General features: G+C 50.8%; 7 protein-coding genes across 7 annotated transcripts; 1 reads left to right on the top strand and 6 right to left on the bottom strand.

Moving 5' to 3' along the window:
- Positions 1-887: 887 nt before the first annotated feature.
- BO97DRAFT_196956 (RNA-binding protein) lies at positions 888-2686 on the bottom strand. The gene is made up of 5 exons (XM_025690513.1): positions 2599-2686; positions 2244-2497; positions 2080-2184; positions 1882-2028; positions 888-1816 (listed from the first exon to the last, which is right to left on the bottom strand). The coding sequence occupies exons 2-5, from the start codon at positions 2447-2449 to the stop codon at positions 1063-1065; spliced, it is 1212 nt and encodes a 403-aa protein (XP_025547814.1). The 5' UTR covers positions 2450-2497; positions 2599-2686; the 3' UTR covers positions 888-1062.
- Positions 2687-2986: 300 nt separating this feature from the next.
- Positions 2987-3874, bottom strand: BO97DRAFT_408189 (uncharacterized protein). Its single transcript, XM_025695797.1, has one exon. It carries the CDS (start codon positions 3471-3473, stop codon positions 3288-3290), a length of 186 nt encoding a protein of 61 aa, XP_025547813.1. The 5' UTR covers positions 3474-3874; the 3' UTR covers positions 2987-3287.
- A 3322-nt stretch (positions 3875-7196) lies between these two features.
- BO97DRAFT_196823 (uncharacterized protein) lies at positions 7197-8108 on the top strand. The gene has a single exon (XM_025690512.1). It carries the CDS (start codon positions 7486-7488, stop codon positions 7984-7986), a length of 501 nt encoding a protein of 166 aa, XP_025547812.1. The 5' UTR covers positions 7197-7485; the 3' UTR covers positions 7987-8108.
- Positions 8109-8143: 35 nt separating this feature from the next.
- On the bottom strand, positions 8144-9721 carry BO97DRAFT_408188 (general transcription factor IIH subunit TFB6 family). The gene is made up of 2 exons (XM_025695796.1): positions 9056-9721; positions 8144-8954 (listed from the first exon to the last, which is right to left on the bottom strand). The coding sequence occupies exons 1-2, from the start codon at positions 9438-9440 to the stop codon at positions 8386-8388; spliced, it is 954 nt and encodes a 317-aa protein (XP_025547811.1). The 5' UTR covers positions 9441-9721; the 3' UTR covers positions 8144-8385.
- A 789-nt stretch (positions 9722-10510) lies between these two features.
- BO97DRAFT_428142 (putative ribosomal small subunit assembly protein) lies at positions 10511-11540 on the bottom strand (the record flags this gene model as incomplete). The annotated part of the gene is made up of 2 exons (XM_025697266.1): positions 10511-10519; positions 10596-11540. 2 exons carry the CDS (start codon positions 11538-11540, stop codon positions 10511-10513), a joined length of 954 nt encoding a protein of 317 aa, XP_025547810.1.
- A 2735-nt stretch (positions 11541-14275) lies between these two features.
- gisB (putative zinc knuckle nucleic acid binding protein) lies at positions 14276-15101 on the bottom strand. Its single transcript, XM_025690511.1, has 2 exons — positions 14858-15101; positions 14276-14793 (listed from the first exon to the last, which is right to left on the bottom strand). Exons 1-2 carry the CDS (start codon positions 15017-15019, stop codon positions 14497-14499), a joined length of 459 nt encoding a protein of 152 aa, XP_025547809.1. The 5' UTR covers positions 15020-15101; the 3' UTR covers positions 14276-14496.
- Positions 15102-16636: 1535 nt separating this feature from the next.
- Positions 16637-18612, bottom strand: BO97DRAFT_397687 (UDP-N-acetylglucosamine diphosphorylase). Its single transcript, XM_025694156.1, has 3 exons — positions 17747-18612; positions 16949-17683; positions 16637-16883 (listed from the first exon to the last, which is right to left on the bottom strand). Exons 1-3 carry the CDS (start codon positions 18461-18463, stop codon positions 16812-16814), a joined length of 1524 nt encoding a protein of 507 aa, XP_025547808.1. The 5' UTR covers positions 18464-18612; the 3' UTR covers positions 16637-16811.
- Between the last annotated feature and the right edge of the window lie 206 nt (positions 18613-18818).

The following is an 18818-nucleotide window of genomic DNA, read 5'->3' as shown; positions in this document are numbered from 1 at the left end:
CGTTGAAGCTCAAGTCAAGTCAACTCAGTAAGGAGGCATGCCATCTATATTGCGTTCCATATACTACATTATAGCCCCGGGAACCGTGATATCGCGGCTACCACATGGCAGGCTAGAATAGCAAGAGGGGGAATCATCCGGAAAAAATGACACAAGGAGGAAACCACATCATGATGACCCAATGTCAAACGCCTAGCCTGATTCACACCCGTTCTCTTGATAACTACAGATTAATTCAAGGGGCGGACTGCGACGGAACTCGGTCAACCCAGTGCCAGATCATGACGCCTTGTGGATACAGTGACGAGAGAAGACGACGAATTTGACCGAAGGGAAAAATCGTTTCCACCGGCCGAAGCGTGATGCGTCACCTTCAAGAAAAAGCATCAAAAACAGGCAGATACTGGATGTAGGGTATTCCATAAGAAACAGAATTCAAGGAGGAATCGAAGGCGAACGACGCCCCGATGGAAAGATGTTGTACAGGCCAATGACCGGAAAGCACAGCGCGACATCCTCAGAATAAGACATTTGATTGGATTGCTTCATGAAAGGGGAATCTCAGATGAACTTTTCGCAAAAAGCCTGCCCAGGGAGTATATGGGAACCAATGCGCAAATGAGACAAATCCGATTGCTGCCGTACGCATAAGGATAGAAGACCTTTGGCGGCCCAGGAACATAATCAATGCAAGATGGGGTGCAGAGGGCATCGGGTTAAAATGAAAGCATACAACAGACTGGATGAGGGGAATTTGAGAGAGGAAAGGGTGGAAACATCAAGATAAAAATGAAGTAAGATATGATAGAAATAAGTCAGAGCTCAAATGTTGCTAAAGAAAAATGAAGCGCTCGCATATGAAGTACGTAGCACAGGAGAAAATGCCCATCCAGAGCTATAGAGGGTAACTTTCGCAGAAATAATAGCAGATTGGTTATGACACACAAAAGACCCATCGTGAAATGACGCAAAACTCCTGCTGTTTCTTTCAAACTAAAGAGGAACGCTCTTTTACTAGACATTGGAGTCAATAAACCCAGATTCGAGTGCTGCTAGGGCCGCTCACTGGGGGGAACTAACCTTCATAGGAGCAAAGCCGCCGTACTGGTGTGCGGGGGGCATGCCCATCGAAGGGTACATGGGAGGCGGAGGGGGAGCAGGACGGTAGGGGCTGCCAGCAGGGCCAGAGTTGTTCTGGGAGCGACCCCAGCTCAGACGAACACGAGAGTTGCCAATAGGGTATCCCTGCATCTGGTTGATGGCCATCTCGGCGGCGTGACGCTGAACGAACTGGACGAAGCCGCAGCCCTTTCCAGGGGGGATCTTAACGTAGGTGATTTCGCCGAATCCCTGGAAGAAAGAGCGGAGCTCATCCTCAGTCACATATCCAGACAGACCACCAACGAAGACGGTAGTGTTGTTGGGGTCGGTGAACTGGTTCATAGGCTGAGGAGCGCCGTAGAAGCCCATAGGGGGGGCACCCATGGGAGGGTACATACCCGGGCCGGCGGGCATGCCCATGGCTCCGGGAACGACGCCAGGTCCCTTGTTCTTGGGGGTGGCGGTGGAGATGCGCATGGGGCGGTTGCCGCAGTAAACACCCTGCATCTCATTCAGGGCACGCTGCTGATCATTCTCGTCGGAGAAGCGGACAAAGCCGTAACCACGGGACATGCCGCTGATGGGGTCGGTCATGATCTTAGCAGACTTGCAAGACGGGAAGCGGCTCTGGAAGAGAGAGACAAGCACGTATTCGTTGACCTCGGGGCCGAGATCACCGACGAAAATGGAGTACTCAGGACCACGATCGTCACGGCTATGGAAAGAAGACGATGTTAGTCCTTATCATTGACTCGTATCGTTAAGAAGCGTTTTCCTTACCTGCGATCAGCAAGACCACCACCAGTAGCCCAGTTGAGCTTGAAGAGGCGGTTGGTGTTGGGCATGGGGGTGCCGTTGAGGGAGAGAGCCTTGGCGGCCGCGGCGGGAGAGGCAAAATCGACGAAGCAGTATCCAGCGTTGCTCCTACTACCAACATTAGGATCGCCTTCAGTCCACATGCGTTTATGCTTTACTCACCCAGAGAACTTGTCACGGATCATCTTGACGTTGACCTGCTCACCCATCTGGAACCACAGGTTACGGACGAAGTTCTCGTCAATCCAGGGCTCGAGTTCGCCCATCCTGAAACACGATCGGCTTAGTACAAAACGAGGTCTCAGAGGACCTGGACATGAACATACCAGAGAGTAGTCTTGCCCTCATTGGCCTGCTGGGGAACAGGAGCGGCGTTGGGCTCACCGGGAGCAGGTCCCTGGAAAGCGGCAGTGCTAGGATCAGCCTGGCCAGTCATAGTGGTGTCCGCGGTGGCGGGAGCACCAGGAGCGGCAGCGGCAGCGTCAGCAGCGGGGTGCTGGTTCTGGAAAGATTCGAAGTTCTGGAAAGACATATTGACGTAAAGATTTGACTTTCGTAATGATAACTACGGTAACGGTATCTGCCCAATTGCGAGTCGTTAATTATCTGTCGTTTTGGCTCCAGATGGATCCACAGTACACTAGCACTGGTGCAGCGACAAGAGCTCGGAGTTCACTATACCTTAAAGTGCAGACGAAAGGAGAATAAACTCAAGCGAAATCAACTTTTCTATACCGAAAATGGCCCGTGCGACTAGGGGTTCGTTCAAGTCGTCAAGGAGTAAGACGTAGGATCGTTCAGTTTGAGAAAATGATTCAGGAAAATCACTCCCTGCAGATATTCAAGATCTTTGGTCAGCAAGCGAGAATCGGATAATGCGAAAAGATAACAAGGATTAATGCGGTAGAGTAGTGAAGACAACCAGGTGTAAAAACTGAAGGGACAATCTAAGACGCAAAAGAGAAGCAAGAATAAAATGCGTTATTGAGGCCAAGCATGGGCAACAACCCAGGAACAAGTAAACCCAATTAAAGGTGAGATTAAGAGACTGGGAAAGCCCTTGTTGCGAGCTGAGTCGATCTTTTTTTTTTTCGGACGGATCAATCGAAGAGAAGGTGGAAGGACGATAACAGGAAGGGATCAGCTCTGACTGTGGTTCCGCTCCCTTTCGATGCCAAGACTCAGGTTCCCCAAAGCGATGGCAGCGGAATAGCCGGAAATGTGTAATTTGGGGTGTGAACTGACGAGAACCGGAATGGCGAGAGAATGCTGATGGTCATTATGTGACAATGGCTAAAGCTTTCCACCCGCCGCATTCGTCGATGACATATCCCGAGATTCTGATCCATCCGCGCCCGGTTGCGACCGTGTCAACTGGCCCGCCTGATCCCTCTTTCACTGCGCGATTCACGGGCCGGGAGAACAATCGAGCCAACCCGGTGAATGGTGACAACCAAATCGTAGAAATCATCAGGGTAGGCATTTTGTTTGAGCGACCGGTCAACTCCGTCGGCTGAGCGTCCATTGCGCTGAGCAGCAGCGGGCGCATAGCGCATCGTTATTAAATCACCATGGCGAAGACCCAATTCCCAAACTCGTGTCTTGAGTTGTTCGCTGACGGTTTGCTGATTACGTCGAAGACCATGTGAGGGCGCTCGAGGATGAATTGCAATTCTCCTTGGCCGTAGAAGGAAAGTTGATGATCGGTGTGGCCGAGATATCCCGCGCAAGTACCACCGATGGGAGAGAGGAAAACGTGATGACCAAGGCAAAAAGCAAACAGAGGGGTATAATGACGATGATACAGAAACAGAGATTTATATCTGATTGATGACTACTTACCAGACAATGTCAAAAATCGCAACGTATAAATTGGCTTAGAGACGAGAGATGCGTTGCGTTGGCGTGGCGCAAGTATGCGTTTAGGACAAGGACGTCAGAGAGAAACCAGGAACTGGACAATCGAGATAACTCCGGCAACGGTGGAGAAGAATAGGAAGGAAATCCAAAGAGAAATAGGTAAGAGAGGGAAACGACACAGAACTATCCGCGAAACCGACTCCGTGTTTTCCGAAAAGCACACAAGGGAACGGTGGAAGAACTCAAGAAGAGAACAGGGAGGGCAAAAAATGGGGGGGGAGAGGGGAGGAGGAGAGGAGGAAGAAAGAAGAAGAAGAAGAAGAGGGGTAGGAGAAAAAGATATTTCTTCAGGATCCGATGGAGGGGAGAAAGGGAAAGAAAGGGAAAGGAAACGAGGAAGAATGGCGACTACTGCTAGGGCAGACCAAGGACGGGAGAAGCAAGAGAAACTCGTTAGACGAACAAACAAAATAATAATGGGAATAATGATTTAATTCTTTGGGAAATTCAAACCTGGACCCAAGACGAGAAGGGCAAAATAAAATAAATTTCTAATTCAATAATCCTAAATGGGAACAACTAAGTTAAGAATGAATAATCAAAGATACTGAAGCTAAACCAGCAATTGAATTCTCTCTTTCACTTTCTTCTACTTCGTTAATTGCAGCAACAAGCAGCAGCAGCAGCAGAGAAAGACACACATTTGAGGAGGGGCGCAGCAAAGCCTAGTCACAGTAGTAGTAGTAGTAGTAGTAGTAGTAGTAGTAGTAGTAGTAACCTGTCTGCGACTCTGCCTACCTGCCAACTGGGTGGGACGAAAGTTCGCCGACTACTACTGGAACAGTAAATTTTCCCTCATTTTTTCCCTTCTTTGTTGGGTAGGCAATACTGGTTGAACCGACCCTATGACCGGCTCACCAGCCCCAGAACCGAGAGAGCTGTGCAGTGTGTGGGTGTAGTAGATCTGGATTTCGACGTGCAGGTGGGATCGTGTGTGGCCTTACCGCACCCAGTAGGATCTAGTATTTCCTCAGTACGATACTATGGGCTTTACTAGGTATTCCATCTAGCTTTCCCATTCCATCCCGGGCTGGTGGATTGTATGCCGGCTGTACAACCTTACAGCATGTATGTTTTAGCTTGTTTCCATCCCCAATATCGCTTAGTTTGAGGCTCATTATACTCTACGAATTTTGAGACTTGTGAGCTCCTTTAACCCAATCACCCCGAGATGATCGATTCATCAGCTATCAATGGCTACCCTTTCAAGCAAACTGTAGCCCTATAGATCCATTGACTCCCCTCCCCATCTTCCAGGGATCCAGGCTTTCCGGTTTCTCTCTACTGGTGAGATTAAAGCTTTCAAGCAGAACAGACCATACCTGCACTGTACAGGTAATGCAGTGGATACGTCCAGCGGAGACCCAGCCAAACCAATTTGCCCTCAAACCAGATGACTGCTGCATCCTGCGGTTTGCAGCTTGACATGATTCTTATTTTTATCGCACGCAACATTATTGTTCAACGGCTCAGATGCCTCAAGGATAGACGAGAGACGGGGTCCCGAATCATAGCAGTCGCTTACCGTCTATGGTTGACATAGCAATGAGGAAACGTGTTCCGATCTGCATAAGCTTAGGTAGCTCGAATATGCTAACACTACAAGCTATCTTATGAGTATTCCCGATCATTCAAGCATCTCAACAGCAGGCGAACACCTGCAAGATTTCCTAACAATTTGCACCTTTCACATAGGGAAGGAGTGTTGCATCATGTATAACCCTCGAGCACTGCTCACGATGTGTAGCATGATCCTTGCGCAAGGGGAGAAAAGGTGGGGAGGAGAGCAGGCAGTGGCTGGGTCCGATCCCCTTGATATGTGCATATGTACAGGACCTGGAGGACTCCGGAAAGTTTCTAGGAGTCAAGGGGTAAGCAAGTAGATAATCAATTGCATTCACTGCTCTGCTTATGACAATATCTTAAAACGAGATGGTCGGGATTCAATTGATCAATCTTCCAGAGACCATCATGCCAAAAAAGACATGCACAGAAATCTGCAAGGACCCCAAAATGATGCATCGATAGCCCTCGACCAAGCTGTGACTGAGGCCTTTTTTTTTTTCTTTTTTTTTCCCCCTCCCTCTCCCCTTTGCTGTCCGGCAATGCGCTATGACTCGCCCGGTTCCATTCGCGTCCCATGGGCCCTTATCGTCATAAATTTGTCCCGTTCTCCGCTTGGCCAGCCGGAGGCTTGAGGTAATTCGTAGATCGGTTTCCGCTTGCAGCCTAATTCCACCATTTGTTCCTTGGGATCGGCCCTGAGCTGTGCCCTACTGTCCACAGCCGGGGCTGGAAGCCTGGAAGAGGCCGCCGACGGGGCTGGGAAAGGGTGCCCACCGTAAGACCTAAACTGTTAAAGAGAATAAGAGAGAATGATGATGATAATGGGCATGGGATCAAGGTCATCTTCCATCATGATTACTATTGAAGCGAAGAACCGGAGAGAGAAAAGTGGAAGCGAAACGTCTGGGCTGCACGGTGGAAAGGTGCAAATGAAAGGGCGAAAAAAATCCTGGCCCCCACCGATGCGCCCCGGACCCATGGATTGGAGAGCTGCTAATGCTCGGTACAGATTACAGAGAGTCAGAGACACTCAAGAGAGGCTTAGTCACGAATACGGTGCATTCGAGAAGCACAAAAACCATGTGGCTGTGGATGGTTCCTACGGCCTAGCACGGGGGGGCTAGCACGCTGTTCTTGTTTAATGGCCTTGTCGAGATTTCAGACTGGAGAAGACACATCGACTCCTGGTCTAGCAAGATCCGCGGGATTTGGCTGGCTTAGTTCAGTCTCAGTCCTGCGTACTTCTGATTAGGTTAGTGAGGTTTGGTGCCGGTTAAGGTACGGGATCATAGTAGAGGTAATAATAGTCAAGGATACAGCTGAGAAGACAAAGGTCAGTCGTGGCCGTCAGTTGGTCCATGCAGCAGGATCGTTGAATGCGATGATGATAAGGAGGGTTTGCACTTGGACCAGATTTGATGCTGCAATTGCTTGCTGCTAATGCCGATCCAGTTTAGATAAGTCTTTTGTGTGGATAAGATTATTCGAACCTCCCTATGCCTGCAAGCTAAGGATATACAGTACAACAAGCTGGCATGCTTATATGAGCCGAGTCTCCAACAGTAAGAGAGGCCAAGGCATTGAATTGGAAGAGGAGGACCAGTTGATAAAAAAAGGACCTAAAAGAGCTCCACTTTCCAAAGCTGAGTCCAGCATCCACTGCCCGAATAGTGGAAACTGCCTCCTTGAGGCTGTTATTGGTCACCAGTCGCGCACTGGTGCGCGCGTGTAATTTAGAGCAGGTGTCCACTCTCCATTACCTCGTACTCCGTATAACTGTATCAAACCACGCATTACTTACTGTCTGAGAGACTGAGACACTTTTCTGACCTCTCGGGCCTCGTGACAACAACCGTGAACTCACTATGTCTTTAGCTTCCGCTCTGTTTCATCCATGAGAAGACCAATTGTCCACTGGCTTCCTGTGTCTTTGAGATTTCGAACTCTTGTCTGTTTCTGATCTCTACCTAATTATTGCATATCTTAGGACGCGTACGCGGCGCGATCAGCCTGCAGCATATTGCCCCGACACATACACATAGCCGGCACCATATACATGTACTGATCACACAACTCTCTGGCATGAGCAAGGGTTTTGTTCCCCCGAAGACATACACTCAACGCTTATCGTCATATTGCGGTTGTGAACCGCAAGACTGCTGTCTGTCTCAGGACAGTCATCCTCGCTACTGTTGGTACTTATTGAGGAACCGCCATGCGAGGTTTGCAGCACAGCTAGCTGGAGAGTGTGTGCGACTGTGCCAGCAGCCCCGGTGGGTTACACGATCATGCCTCCAGGCTGGGTCAGCACTCTGTCCCTTGCAGATACTCCTTGGAGGATCAGCCAACCACCCTCATATCGGGAGATATTCGGATTTACTAGCTACAGTACTGTTGTCCCTATCAGCTATCTACTGCTGTTACGGCCAATTTCATCCACCAGGAAATGAAAGATTTCTGTCTTACGCCCACCATGAACCTACCACGAACACCTCCATCTCAGCTCAATTGTTTGGGATTGAGTCGTATGAACCATGGATGGAGCCCCAACCCATGATGGAATTTGTAATCGTGGTAGAATAGATTGTCTGGGTGACTTACAATAGTAACCCAACAGTACCAGAGATAGGCAGATATTCAGCGCAGCCAAACCCCTACGAGCACTGTTCGCGTCGAGTCCAGGAATCAGGGACGTGTTGGACACGTTCAGCAGTTACTAGCTTTAAGCTATTTCCTCGAGGGTCGCCAGGCGTGCACACCTTTTAAGGCAAGTTATGGATGAATCCAACGGCGTCCTATTGTCGCGTTGAGTCGGCACCAGTCCCGCTCGTAGCCTCCAATATCATCCAACCCAGAAACCTACCTGGCCACCTATGGTATCATCAAATATAGTACTGTACACAAATGACAAGAAAGTCTCGATAGATCGATCTCCCCCGACCCCTACCTAAAATACAAACAGTATCAACGAAGCGGCCTTAATCAATCTGCCTCCTCATCCAATCCATCACACAAGCCCCCTTCCTCTCCAGCCGCCATATCAGTATCACAGAACTCCCCAGTATCCGCCTTGCCCAATTCATCACCCAACAGCTGGATTGTCTTCTCATAAACCTTCGCCGTCTCCATCTCCCACCGGCCAGGAATCGGATACTCGTCCATCCCAAACACGTCGTCGTTCATCATCTCATCATCGTCAAAATCATCATTCTCGCTACTGTCCTCCACGCCATTCCTCCTTCCATCGTCACCGTCATCATCATCATCGTCACCTAAATCCTCCTTCTCCCTCGCCTCCACGACAACCACCCGACACGTCTCCGCAATACTCTTGATACGCACCTTCTCGGTCATGGAGACCACATTGCCTCTCCCCTCAAACCCAGGCAGCGGCTCTCCAGAGTCCGCATCCTCGCCGAGCAGCAGCGACGCAAAAACCGAATCCAATTTCCGCAACAGCCGGAAGGTCGCCTTCGCCGCGAACGGATAATCCGGGAGATACGAGTTGACCTGGACGGCCAAGGAGATCAGGTAGGGAATTTGTAATGAAGCTGGGCGCACAAGCAAGCAGTCAATATAGGATCCTCCCTAACTCCCCCAACAAACCCAAATACAACAATCTCATCAACAGCGGGGGAAAAGAAAGACCTACGTGTCCCGCTAACCCACAAAACATCCACCAAGCTCTCGAAATCCCTCGCGATTTCCTTGAAGCTCTCGTAGCCCCGTTCAGGCTCCGCCGGTGCCGAGCGTTGGTGGCTGCTGCTGCTGTTGTCGCTGCTGCTGTTATCGTCGCCGATGAAAGCTCTGCTAAACTTCTTGGCGTGTCGGCGGCTGATAGAGAGGAGTTTCTTGTCGATATACTCCAGAACCGTGGCTTCCTTGGCAGAGCCCGGACGGAGGGGGTGAGCTCGTGGCTTGGGGAGAAGTGACGGGGTCGCGGTGGATGCGGTGGGCGCTGGCGATGGAGGGTGTGCTGCTGGTGGGATGAAGCCTCCCCCGCCCATCTCTCCTCTGGATGTAGTTGCTGTAGTCATATAGTTTCTTTTTCTTGTTTATCTCTCTCAATTTTTCTCGGTGTTTCGCATCAGTAGAAGTCAGTACCCTGTCCGGCTTTTGCGGCGCGATAGCAAAGCAGAATCAAACGGGCTGGTTGGGTGGTGGTTGTACAGTACAATTACTCCGCGGATCTATCTTGGGTGACGTCGGTTTACTCAATGCGGTATAGCGGGGCTTGTTACTCGATAACTCGGGACAAGATGAAGAACAAAGAAATTCACTTCTTAAGGTGACCAGTTTCGATGGCGGATTAAACTTAAGGGACTGAGAGGAATTTGGTAGATTTTATATGGAACAAGCTTGTGTTCACGAGAATAGGTCGCCCTGCAGTGGTGGTGCCACACCTACGGAAAGCCTCTGCGAGAATGGGTTGACAGCGTTGGCAGCTCGATTCCATTTGTCTACATGCACAGCATAGTTCATTGCTATAATCTTAAACCTGTTCTAAAATCTTGAGTCCTGTTCCCGGAGGCTTGGTTGTTACTTCTCTTGCGACGAGAGTCGTGGAGGAACACGAATGAGTCTTTCAGCAAGGCAGCTGGCGGTGGAAATGAATTCAAATTCCAACCACTAAAAGTGACGAGGCCCTCCTAGTCTGTGTGGGATAGGATGTGTTGATTCAAGCGATCATCAACATGGACTGGACTCCCTTGATACTCTGTATCTGGGAAGGAATTAGCATATGGTCGATGCCAACCTGGAGCATCCATCCACGGTATGATTCCAACTTTTGCTTCAGAAAGGTGAGAAGATTGAATAATGCTGGTTTTTGAAGGCATGGCATGACATCAAGCTGTTAGATGAGTCTTGCTACTCTGGCCCCAGCGTATTCATCATATGCATACATGAGAAAAGCGACCACGTAGGACATAGAAAGAGAAAAGTAGCACTCACATCACCAGAGACATTTCCTCGAACCCAGTAGTCTATCTACCTAAAAGTCGACTTTTGGATGAACCCCTCCCTAACGCCACGCTAAACCAAGACGATGTGTGTATGTGTGTGGATGTGGAATATGCACTGTGACGAACCGGGCTGGGAGACGCAATCACTCAGGCTTTAAAAAGAAAAGAACAAACCGTTAGCATATAAATCATCGAAATCGAAATGAGATAATCATCAAGTAAACTCACCGCGAATTTGCCCTTCCTCTTCTTCATATCCGCCAGCTTCCTCTTATCCTCATCGAACTTCCTCAACAACTCGTTCTGTCTCTCCTTCCTCTTCTCTCTCGACTGGAAGCGATAGAAGTCCTCAAGACCCTCCTGCTTCTTCCTCTGCTTCTCGATCAACTCACGAGCCTCGTCCTCGCGCGTGGCATCCGCCAACTTGGGTCCACTCGTGACCGTGACGAAGCCATCCTCGTCCGGCTCCTGGGCCTTGCGCGCCGCCTCCCGCTTCCGCACCTCAGCCACCTGCTCGAACACCGTCATGAAGTCGTTGACCGTGCGCAGCAACTCGCTCCGACTGGGATACTGAGCCTGTGAGTGGATGAGGTACCGCTCCAGCCCCAAAGCCGGCACGCGATCCTCGTCAAGCCCCTCCCCCCAGACAATCTTCTTGCTGCTGCTGCTGCCCCCGACTGCCTTGCGCGCGGCCTTCCGCGCAGCCTTCAGGCTAGCCTCCATGCTAGGCTTATCCACGAAGACAACAATGGCGTGCGCCCCGCTCTTCTGCAACGGTCGGTCCCAGACCGGGGGGAGCTCGATCTCCTCTAGCTGAGACTCCAGTTCGTCCGCGGTCACACGCTTCCGTTTCTTGTTCTTGCTGCTGCCAACCCCGCCGCCGACGAGTGCCTGCGGCGCCGCGACCTGACCCTTCTTCGTGGGGACGGACTCGAAGTGGACGCGCTCGACCCGGCCGGCTGAGAGCTGGGTGCCGAAGAGGTGGCGCAAGTGCGTCTCGGTCGTATCGATGGGAACGTTGACGATGAACATCGAGCGAGGGGTGTCTTCGTCCGGGTTGCGAGGCTCGTGGGCCCGAAGATACATGTAATGCGTGGCAGCCTTTGCAGAGGAGGTCTTGGGAAACTGCAGGGGCAGCACGGTGTACCCCGCTATCTCGAGTTCTTTATTCATCCTGGTAGCGCGTACTCCGGCTCAGCGTATACTGCCTAGCTATTGAAGCAAAGTACGCTAAGAAGGGCAAAATAATTCGATGGTTGCGTAGCAAAGAAACAGTTTGAATTTGGTGTAACTTTTTTTTCTGTTCGGGCGGAAGATAATTTTGCACCGGCAGTATAAAAGGCGGAGAAGGCGAGTATCTTGACAAGAAGAAACAACCGAATTAAGAGCTCGAGCAACAAGAAGCAAGAAAGACACAAATATTCGTACAATAGAAGGACAGATGGCTCAACTCGAAGGCCCTGAAAAAACAGCAGCAAGTGATGTCGCAGAGGTCCCAGTCCGATAATTGCTAGTCGTAACATAACCCATTACTCACCATCATACACGCGATGTATAAATATTCCACTACGCCTTGTCAGGATCGTTGATTCCGCCATTCGTAATCAGGTAAGTTGCCTCTCGCTCGGGACAATCTGCATAAGATTAGAGAAATATCATCCCGTTTAGGGACTCAGCAAACCTGGGGAATCCTGGATCTTGGCTACTCGCTCTTCGCCACGGCCCTTTCGAAGTAGCACCCGGGTTGTAGATGCATGCGCAAGGACATGTCCACCGACTGGTTTGCGGCCATCGGCTCCGGCGAAGAGAGCGCTTGCACCGGGGTCACTCTGGACCTGATTCGTCTATGACTTAATAAGAACGGGGGTTATCGGCTTGAGCTCGAAAAGACACGGTAACAAACCATCAACACGCAGACGTTGAACTCTGTACACCCGGATATAATTAGTTTCCGTGACATGTCTCATAGACACCAGGTGCATGCAGCGTCGTACCTTCAGCCATGTGGGCAAGTTTCATCAGGAACTGATTCAGTTTCTGCTGACGTTCTGCAAGCTCCCCACGTCCACAATAGTCCACGCGGAAGCAGTTCATGATACTGTCGATGATCAGCAGCCGATACTCCCCGGAGGCAAATTCGCGACTCAGGGTATTCAGTAGTTCCAACTGATGCTCGCTGTTGAGGGCTCGAGCGTAAGCAATGTTCTCCTGAGTCGAGTCCGGGTCAACCCCGAAGCGCCCAGCAATCTGGGCTATTCGCTCGGGTCTGAACGTGCCTTCTGTGTCGATGTATGCCACCTTCCCATCGGCCCCGCCCATTTCTTTGGGAAGCTGGGCAATGACAGACATGGTGTGTGAGAGTTGGGTCTTGCCGCAGCGGAATTCTCCATAAACCTCGCTGATACTCATGCTTTGGAAGCCCCTGTGGAGGATAATAAGAATTGGGACATTTGTTGGGGACATTTGTGGGAAAGATAAGCCTACCCTCCCAGGATGGAGTCGAATTGTTTGCTCCCTGTCGAGATACGAACCACTTTCTTGCGCTGATGGCACAGCTCCATCGCTGTCATGAAACCAGAGGCCGAGGGCTATGACTAAAAATGAGACACGGCTCTTGAATGTGTCACCGGGACCCTTTGGCACTGACCAGGCATTTCTGAATGGCGTCTTTGATCTTTTCGACCTTGACATCACTGAAGCCGCGGATCTTCAGCAGTGTTCTCCGCGTCGCACCATGAACCGACTGTGATTGAAGCCAACAAGTTAGTAGGTAGCCAGCCGCAATGGCACATAGGGAGCGAGTAAGTACTGCGACTGTGAAGTAACCATTAGCCTTCAGTTTTGTAATATCTGCAACTCCAATCCCTGATTGCTAGTCAGCTGGAAGGAGAATAGCCGAGGCGACATCTAGGTGGCACCATGAGATTGAATTGAATCGATATCAACAATGAAGGCCTGCCATCACCGAAAATGGGATCGATGTTAGAGAAATGAGAGCTGGAGTTGATTGGAAGGAGCGGATGAGCTAGGGGTTTTACATCGTCATCGAACTCGTCACTGGTGTCGGAGCCAGGCATGATTGTGACCTAGATGCGTCTGGATGGAGTCTTATAGGATACCCTAATAGAAGATTGTAGTGATGCTGACGGGTTGTCGTTTAAAACATAGACAATAAGGCAAGCATGGAAGGGGATATAGAATGATGGGTGGAGGTAAGATGCAACTGGGCAAAGCACATGATAGGGAAAAGTCGATTAGGGAACTCTCGGTCTAGCACTACTTGAACCCTACACATGGCCAATGACCCCAGAGGAACGTCCTTGAAATTGATAAATTTTTGCTTATGTTTCTGCTTTTTTGAATTTGTTTCGCTTCCCAGTTGACGCATCTGAGAAGGATATAGTACGAAAAGATGAGGAGGTTGCCACAGCGCCACGGAACACTTTCACCACTCACGCATCTTCAGCACACACACACACACACACACACACACACACACACACACACAATCCCATCCACACCCTCTTGAAGCTTGTTCCCATGTATACCAACGCCCTTGCTTCGGTCCACCATTGTCTCTCCTGCGCTCAATTAACCCGTCGCCCCGCCTGGCCTCGTCTCCTTCTTTTCTTGCCGCACCTGATTTGTGTAAATGAGAAAGATACCCGAGGAGATCAATAGACGCCATCCATAAGACCCTGAGCCGTGTTTAGGATCCAAGCAGTAAGGGAACCCAAGACTTCGTGAAACTTTTGTTGTTCGTCGTATACATAATGGAGATTGTAAACGGTCGGTGCCGAAAGTTGCAACCGATGGGGAGGCGCAATATATGCAATGGAAGAAACATGAAATAATAAGAAAATCGAGATCGATGTCGGCCAACCTTAATACAGAAAGAAAGAATGGAAAGAGGGTCCCATGAACTGGGACTGATCAATCTTAAAGGGTGCCCCTTATGCGACAGCAGCGGGGGCTGCAGGCGCAACAGGAGCGGCCTCTGCGTTGGTCTCACCAGCGGTGACAGGAGCAGGGGCGGCCGCATCGACAGGCTGGGGGGCGTCACCGTTAGGGCAATCACGGGAGATGTGGCCAGCCTGGGAGCACTTGTAGCAAACCTTGCCGGCAGAGCTCAAGGGGCCACCGTTGGGGGCGGTGCAGTCGCGAGAAATGTGGCCCTAAAGAGACTCTTAGCCAAGAAGATCGAGGGGAATGAGGGACTGGCGAATAGAAGCCATACCAGCTTGCCGCAGGCGTAGCACTTCATAGCCTGAGCTTGGCAATCACGGGCAAAGTGATTGGGACCACCGCACTTGTAGCAAGTGGCTGTGCGAGCGTACCCGTAGCCGCCACGGAACGCAGGGTTAAAGCCGCCACGAGGAGCGGCCGGGCCCCGGGGAGCAGCCGTAGCGGGAGCGGGACAGTTGCGCTAGAAGACGGTCAGCAATTGTACGTCCAAAGCAGGTATGTCCAAACGCGCGCTATCAACATACAGCAAGGTGGCCGGGCTGACCGCAGTTGTAGCAACGGCCGTTAGCACCGTTAAGGCGTAGAGTGGGACAGTCAGCCTGAACGTGGCCTAGTCCCTGGCAGTTATAGCATTGCTTGGCTGAACGGCCATGTATCAGCATCCTTGCGCTTCGCGATTCAAGCATTTTCAGGCACTCTTACTCTCGGTAGTACGAGGACGCGGGCAGTTGCTGGACTCATGTCCTGCGAGCGAGTCAGATATGTTGCTGGTACGTATGCGACGTGCATCGCATGGGACCTACCAGGCTGCTTGCCTGTGATATTGATTGGTAATTAGCGTACAAGCAAAATGGCATATATCAGGCACATAGGTTCACTCACAGTTGTAGCAGAGACGCTCGGATGAAGAGCAGACCTCTACGCTAGCCCGTTAGCAAATGATAGCCTGGGCCTAGGCGTTTGTTTTCCATTGCGACTAACCAGCATAGTGACCAATGTTGCCACATTTGTAGCAAGCTCTGCGAGACAACAACATTCTTAACGAACGAGATGGATCTAGATTGATCCCAAAGCCCTCACCGTCAGCATCTCTCTTATGTGTATGTCAAGTCTTTATTGTCAAACTGAGTGCCGGTGGCGCATTGAACGGGTTTGCGCGTCATGCAAGTTTTGTAACGAAGGAGGGGAAATAATCGTCAAGGCTATGGATGCTGTATTGAGCAGCGGCATAATGGGTCACACGCAATTGATCTGCTAAAAGGAATGGTGGAAGGCCGGCTGTAGGCAAATCGTGGACGAGCAAAAGCGGCCGAAGAAAGTTGAAAGAATTGTCGCAATGCGGCCACCGGAACGCAGTATGATCACGGAGATACAAGAGAGCACTCACTCTTCCCAATGTATGAGCGATAAGTCCAAGATCAAACTTCCAATCGTCTCGTCAGCAGCCCTGTTGCGATCATTAGCCCGAGAAGCTTGGAGGAGGAACCGACGACACTTTTGACAGCCCGCTCCTTGAGAGAGTGGGCTGACAAAGACCGAGAGGGTGAAAAATTGTCACAGAGGGAAGAATCAACAAGGCAACACTCACCAAGCATAAAACCACACTAGTTCGTGTAAATGATCGAATGGAGATATAATAAGAGATCGCGATAGTCTTGCTATTATGCTATACAACCCACAAAGAAGAGGATGAGTAGAAAACTGAACGAATTCCCAATTACCAGTTAAGCGATGAAGTTAAGTAAGCAAGGAAACGGAAAAGAAACCACGGCTGTAACGTTTTGTCATACTGGGATGTATTGCTAACCGACTGTAGGTTCCAGTCAGCTCCCGGGCTTTTCCGTAGTGGCATAAGGTTGGTGGTTGGACCATCCCCGGATTAGCACGGGGGCGCAACACACGTTCTCGGGCCCGGCAGTGTATTATACGTAACTGGGTCGTACTGTGTATTGTCACGGTATGTCTTTCATTCTGGCGCTCGGTCATTGTTGATGACATGCAGCTAACTGGGTGGCGCCAGTTTTGTTCTGTATTCTCCCGAGACAAGACTGGAAAGTGGAAGCAGGCTCCAGGCTCCAGGAAACTGCAGAAACTCAATCATTATTTGTAGATAGGTTAGGTGAACTGAACAACATGTAGCTCACCCAGCCAGCGCAGCCAAATGACAGCAGCATCCGGCTCACTCTACCTACAATCAAGGCTGGTGGATTGCAAATCATGTCTCCGCTGGACGCGGTTCCATGGTTCTCTCCTGTATCATCGATCTACAATGTGCGTACAGTACACTGGTGTCACTATGTTGTAAAAGCACAAGACGAGTATCTGCATGTTACCCTACTTCGATACGACCTCGAAACGTCGCTGCAGTTGAGCTGAGCTGTAATGGTAGTGCTTCGATATGTCCATACATGCATGCACTTAAGATCATTCAAGCTGGTCCATATTCCATATGCCGGGCAGTAATGTGGGAGGATCTATCTACTCTTCCTTCTCAATGACCGCCGGGGCCTTGATCTCACGGCCTTTGAGAAATTCCAGTCCTTCCCCGCCCTATAATTCAGTCGTCTTAGTCTCCGTTCCGCCGTCGAATGGATGCACAATAGAGGAGCACTTACGTAGCTAATCAATGGGGAAACTTCAACACCAACTGCTTCACCCTCAGTGACGACAACGCCGCCCGCCTTATCAATCCAGCGCTGTCCCTGGTTCATGATGTCCGCTTTGCTAGTGTCCGGGTCGTCCTCGCCGGTTCCCCGAGCGTTCTTGAGCGGTGAGAATTCGTCCTCGCGGCGCACTTCGATGCATGCAAACTTCTCCAGTGGTGTCATGGGGAAGACGTCGAAGACGAATTGCTCGAGTTTGACACCGTTGGGCTTCTCCGGCTTGTAGAACTCGCCGGTTTCAGGCTTGATGCAAGGAATCTTCTTGCGGGCCACATGATGAGGCAGCTTATGGCTCCATGTCTCGATCGATTCGAAGAAACGGAAGGAGTAGTAATGGTTGACGATGTTGGCCGCACGGAACTTGAGCACGTCAGGTTGCTTGGGGTCCTTGGCCTCGGCTGTCTCCTGGTCAATTTCAGAGTATTCGACAACATCAGGCTTGCCATTCTTCTGAAGAATCAAGCCCACGGACTCGGTAGCGTTGCGCTTACGGACCACCTTGGTGGCGATATCAACGTTCTTGAAGGCGGCGAAACCGATGAAGACGGGATCAGCAACCTTGACAAGGCAGTTGTCGACACAGTAGGTGTGGATGTGCTCAATTCCGCGCTTGCGCATATCCTCCCTCACGCCAGAAGTGAGGAGGGCCAGATAAATACCACCATTGCCATCGGGGGCCACGGCTGCCTGAAAGTGACGAGATTAAAACCAAAGAATTAATGTAGTTGAGGATGATCAAGCTTGACATACCTTGGACTTGCTTTCCATCAGAATTTTGCCTTCGTTCGAGATACAAGGCAAGACGCCCTGCTCGAAGATAACCACATTGCTCTTGTCCAGACCAAAATAGTTGTGCTGCTGGAAGAACTCCTCCGTCGGCTTGCGAGTAGGACCACTGGTCATCACATACCATGGAATGGCAGCCTCCTTCCCAGAAACTTTCTTGGCCAAGAGCTGGAGCTTAACAATGCGCTCGGCCTGGATCTGGAAGAGGGACTTGTGGCTGGGAAGGCCGATGTCGAAGCAGCCCTTAGGAGCAGCGCTACCCAAGCGCGTTCCTTGTCCACCAGCCATCAGAACCACCGCCACTTTGTTGCCCGCAACCAACTGTAGTCCTTCATCATACCATCTTTGAATGTCGCTGGGATCCGAGTCTAAGATAGATGCAGTGGCCACATCGGGGAGGGGTTCCAGTGAGGTGGGCCCTTCCTGGGTCTTGGGAGGGTTCAGAGCCTTGTCAGCCAACTCGTTGATCCGGTTGGGGTCGAAATTGCTCAGCTGGTGAAACAGCTGGGTCTTTTCGGTAGACTTCAATTCATCGACAAAGGCGAAAACGTGTCCTTGTCCGGCATCGGTGTACTTCTGTCTGAGCTGCTGGAATTCCTCGGAGGATGGCTCGCGGAGAGTGTTCTCGGGCTGGCTGTGGAAAAGGTTGGAGACGGTCTCCTTGATGGCGGCGGCGGCCATAATGACCGGTGATGCGCAAATAAGGAAATGAAAAGGGTATCACAGGTAGGATAGATCAAGGAAGAGGGAGGAAGAATGAAGTTGAGGCAGAATGGGGGAGGAGGAGGAGCGGTGGGTTGGGGGGAGGGGGGGAACAAGGAGATATTATGAGCGCGGGGTGAACTGGTAAGGGGAGGGAAGGGAGGGGGAGGGGAAGATCAGTCCTTAAGAAGAAACCACCATAACCCAAACAAACAGGCTGGCGAAAACCACCTGGCAACTCAGCCACCCGTACCTACGGTACCATAACCGTTATTGAGCTACGAATATCATCACTGACCGCTAGAAGACCCCTGGTTTCAGGGGATCGATCATT

This window comes from Aspergillus homomorphus (genome assembly GCF_003184865.1).
Source record: "Aspergillus homomorphus CBS 101889 unplaced genomic scaffold BO97scaffold_45, whole genome shotgun sequence".
Lineage (NCBI taxonomy): Eukaryota > Fungi > Ascomycota > Eurotiomycetes > Eurotiales > Aspergillaceae > Aspergillus > Aspergillus homomorphus.
The sequence above is the reverse complement of the archived record's forward strand: the minus strand, read 5'-3'. Positions and strand labels throughout refer to the sequence as shown.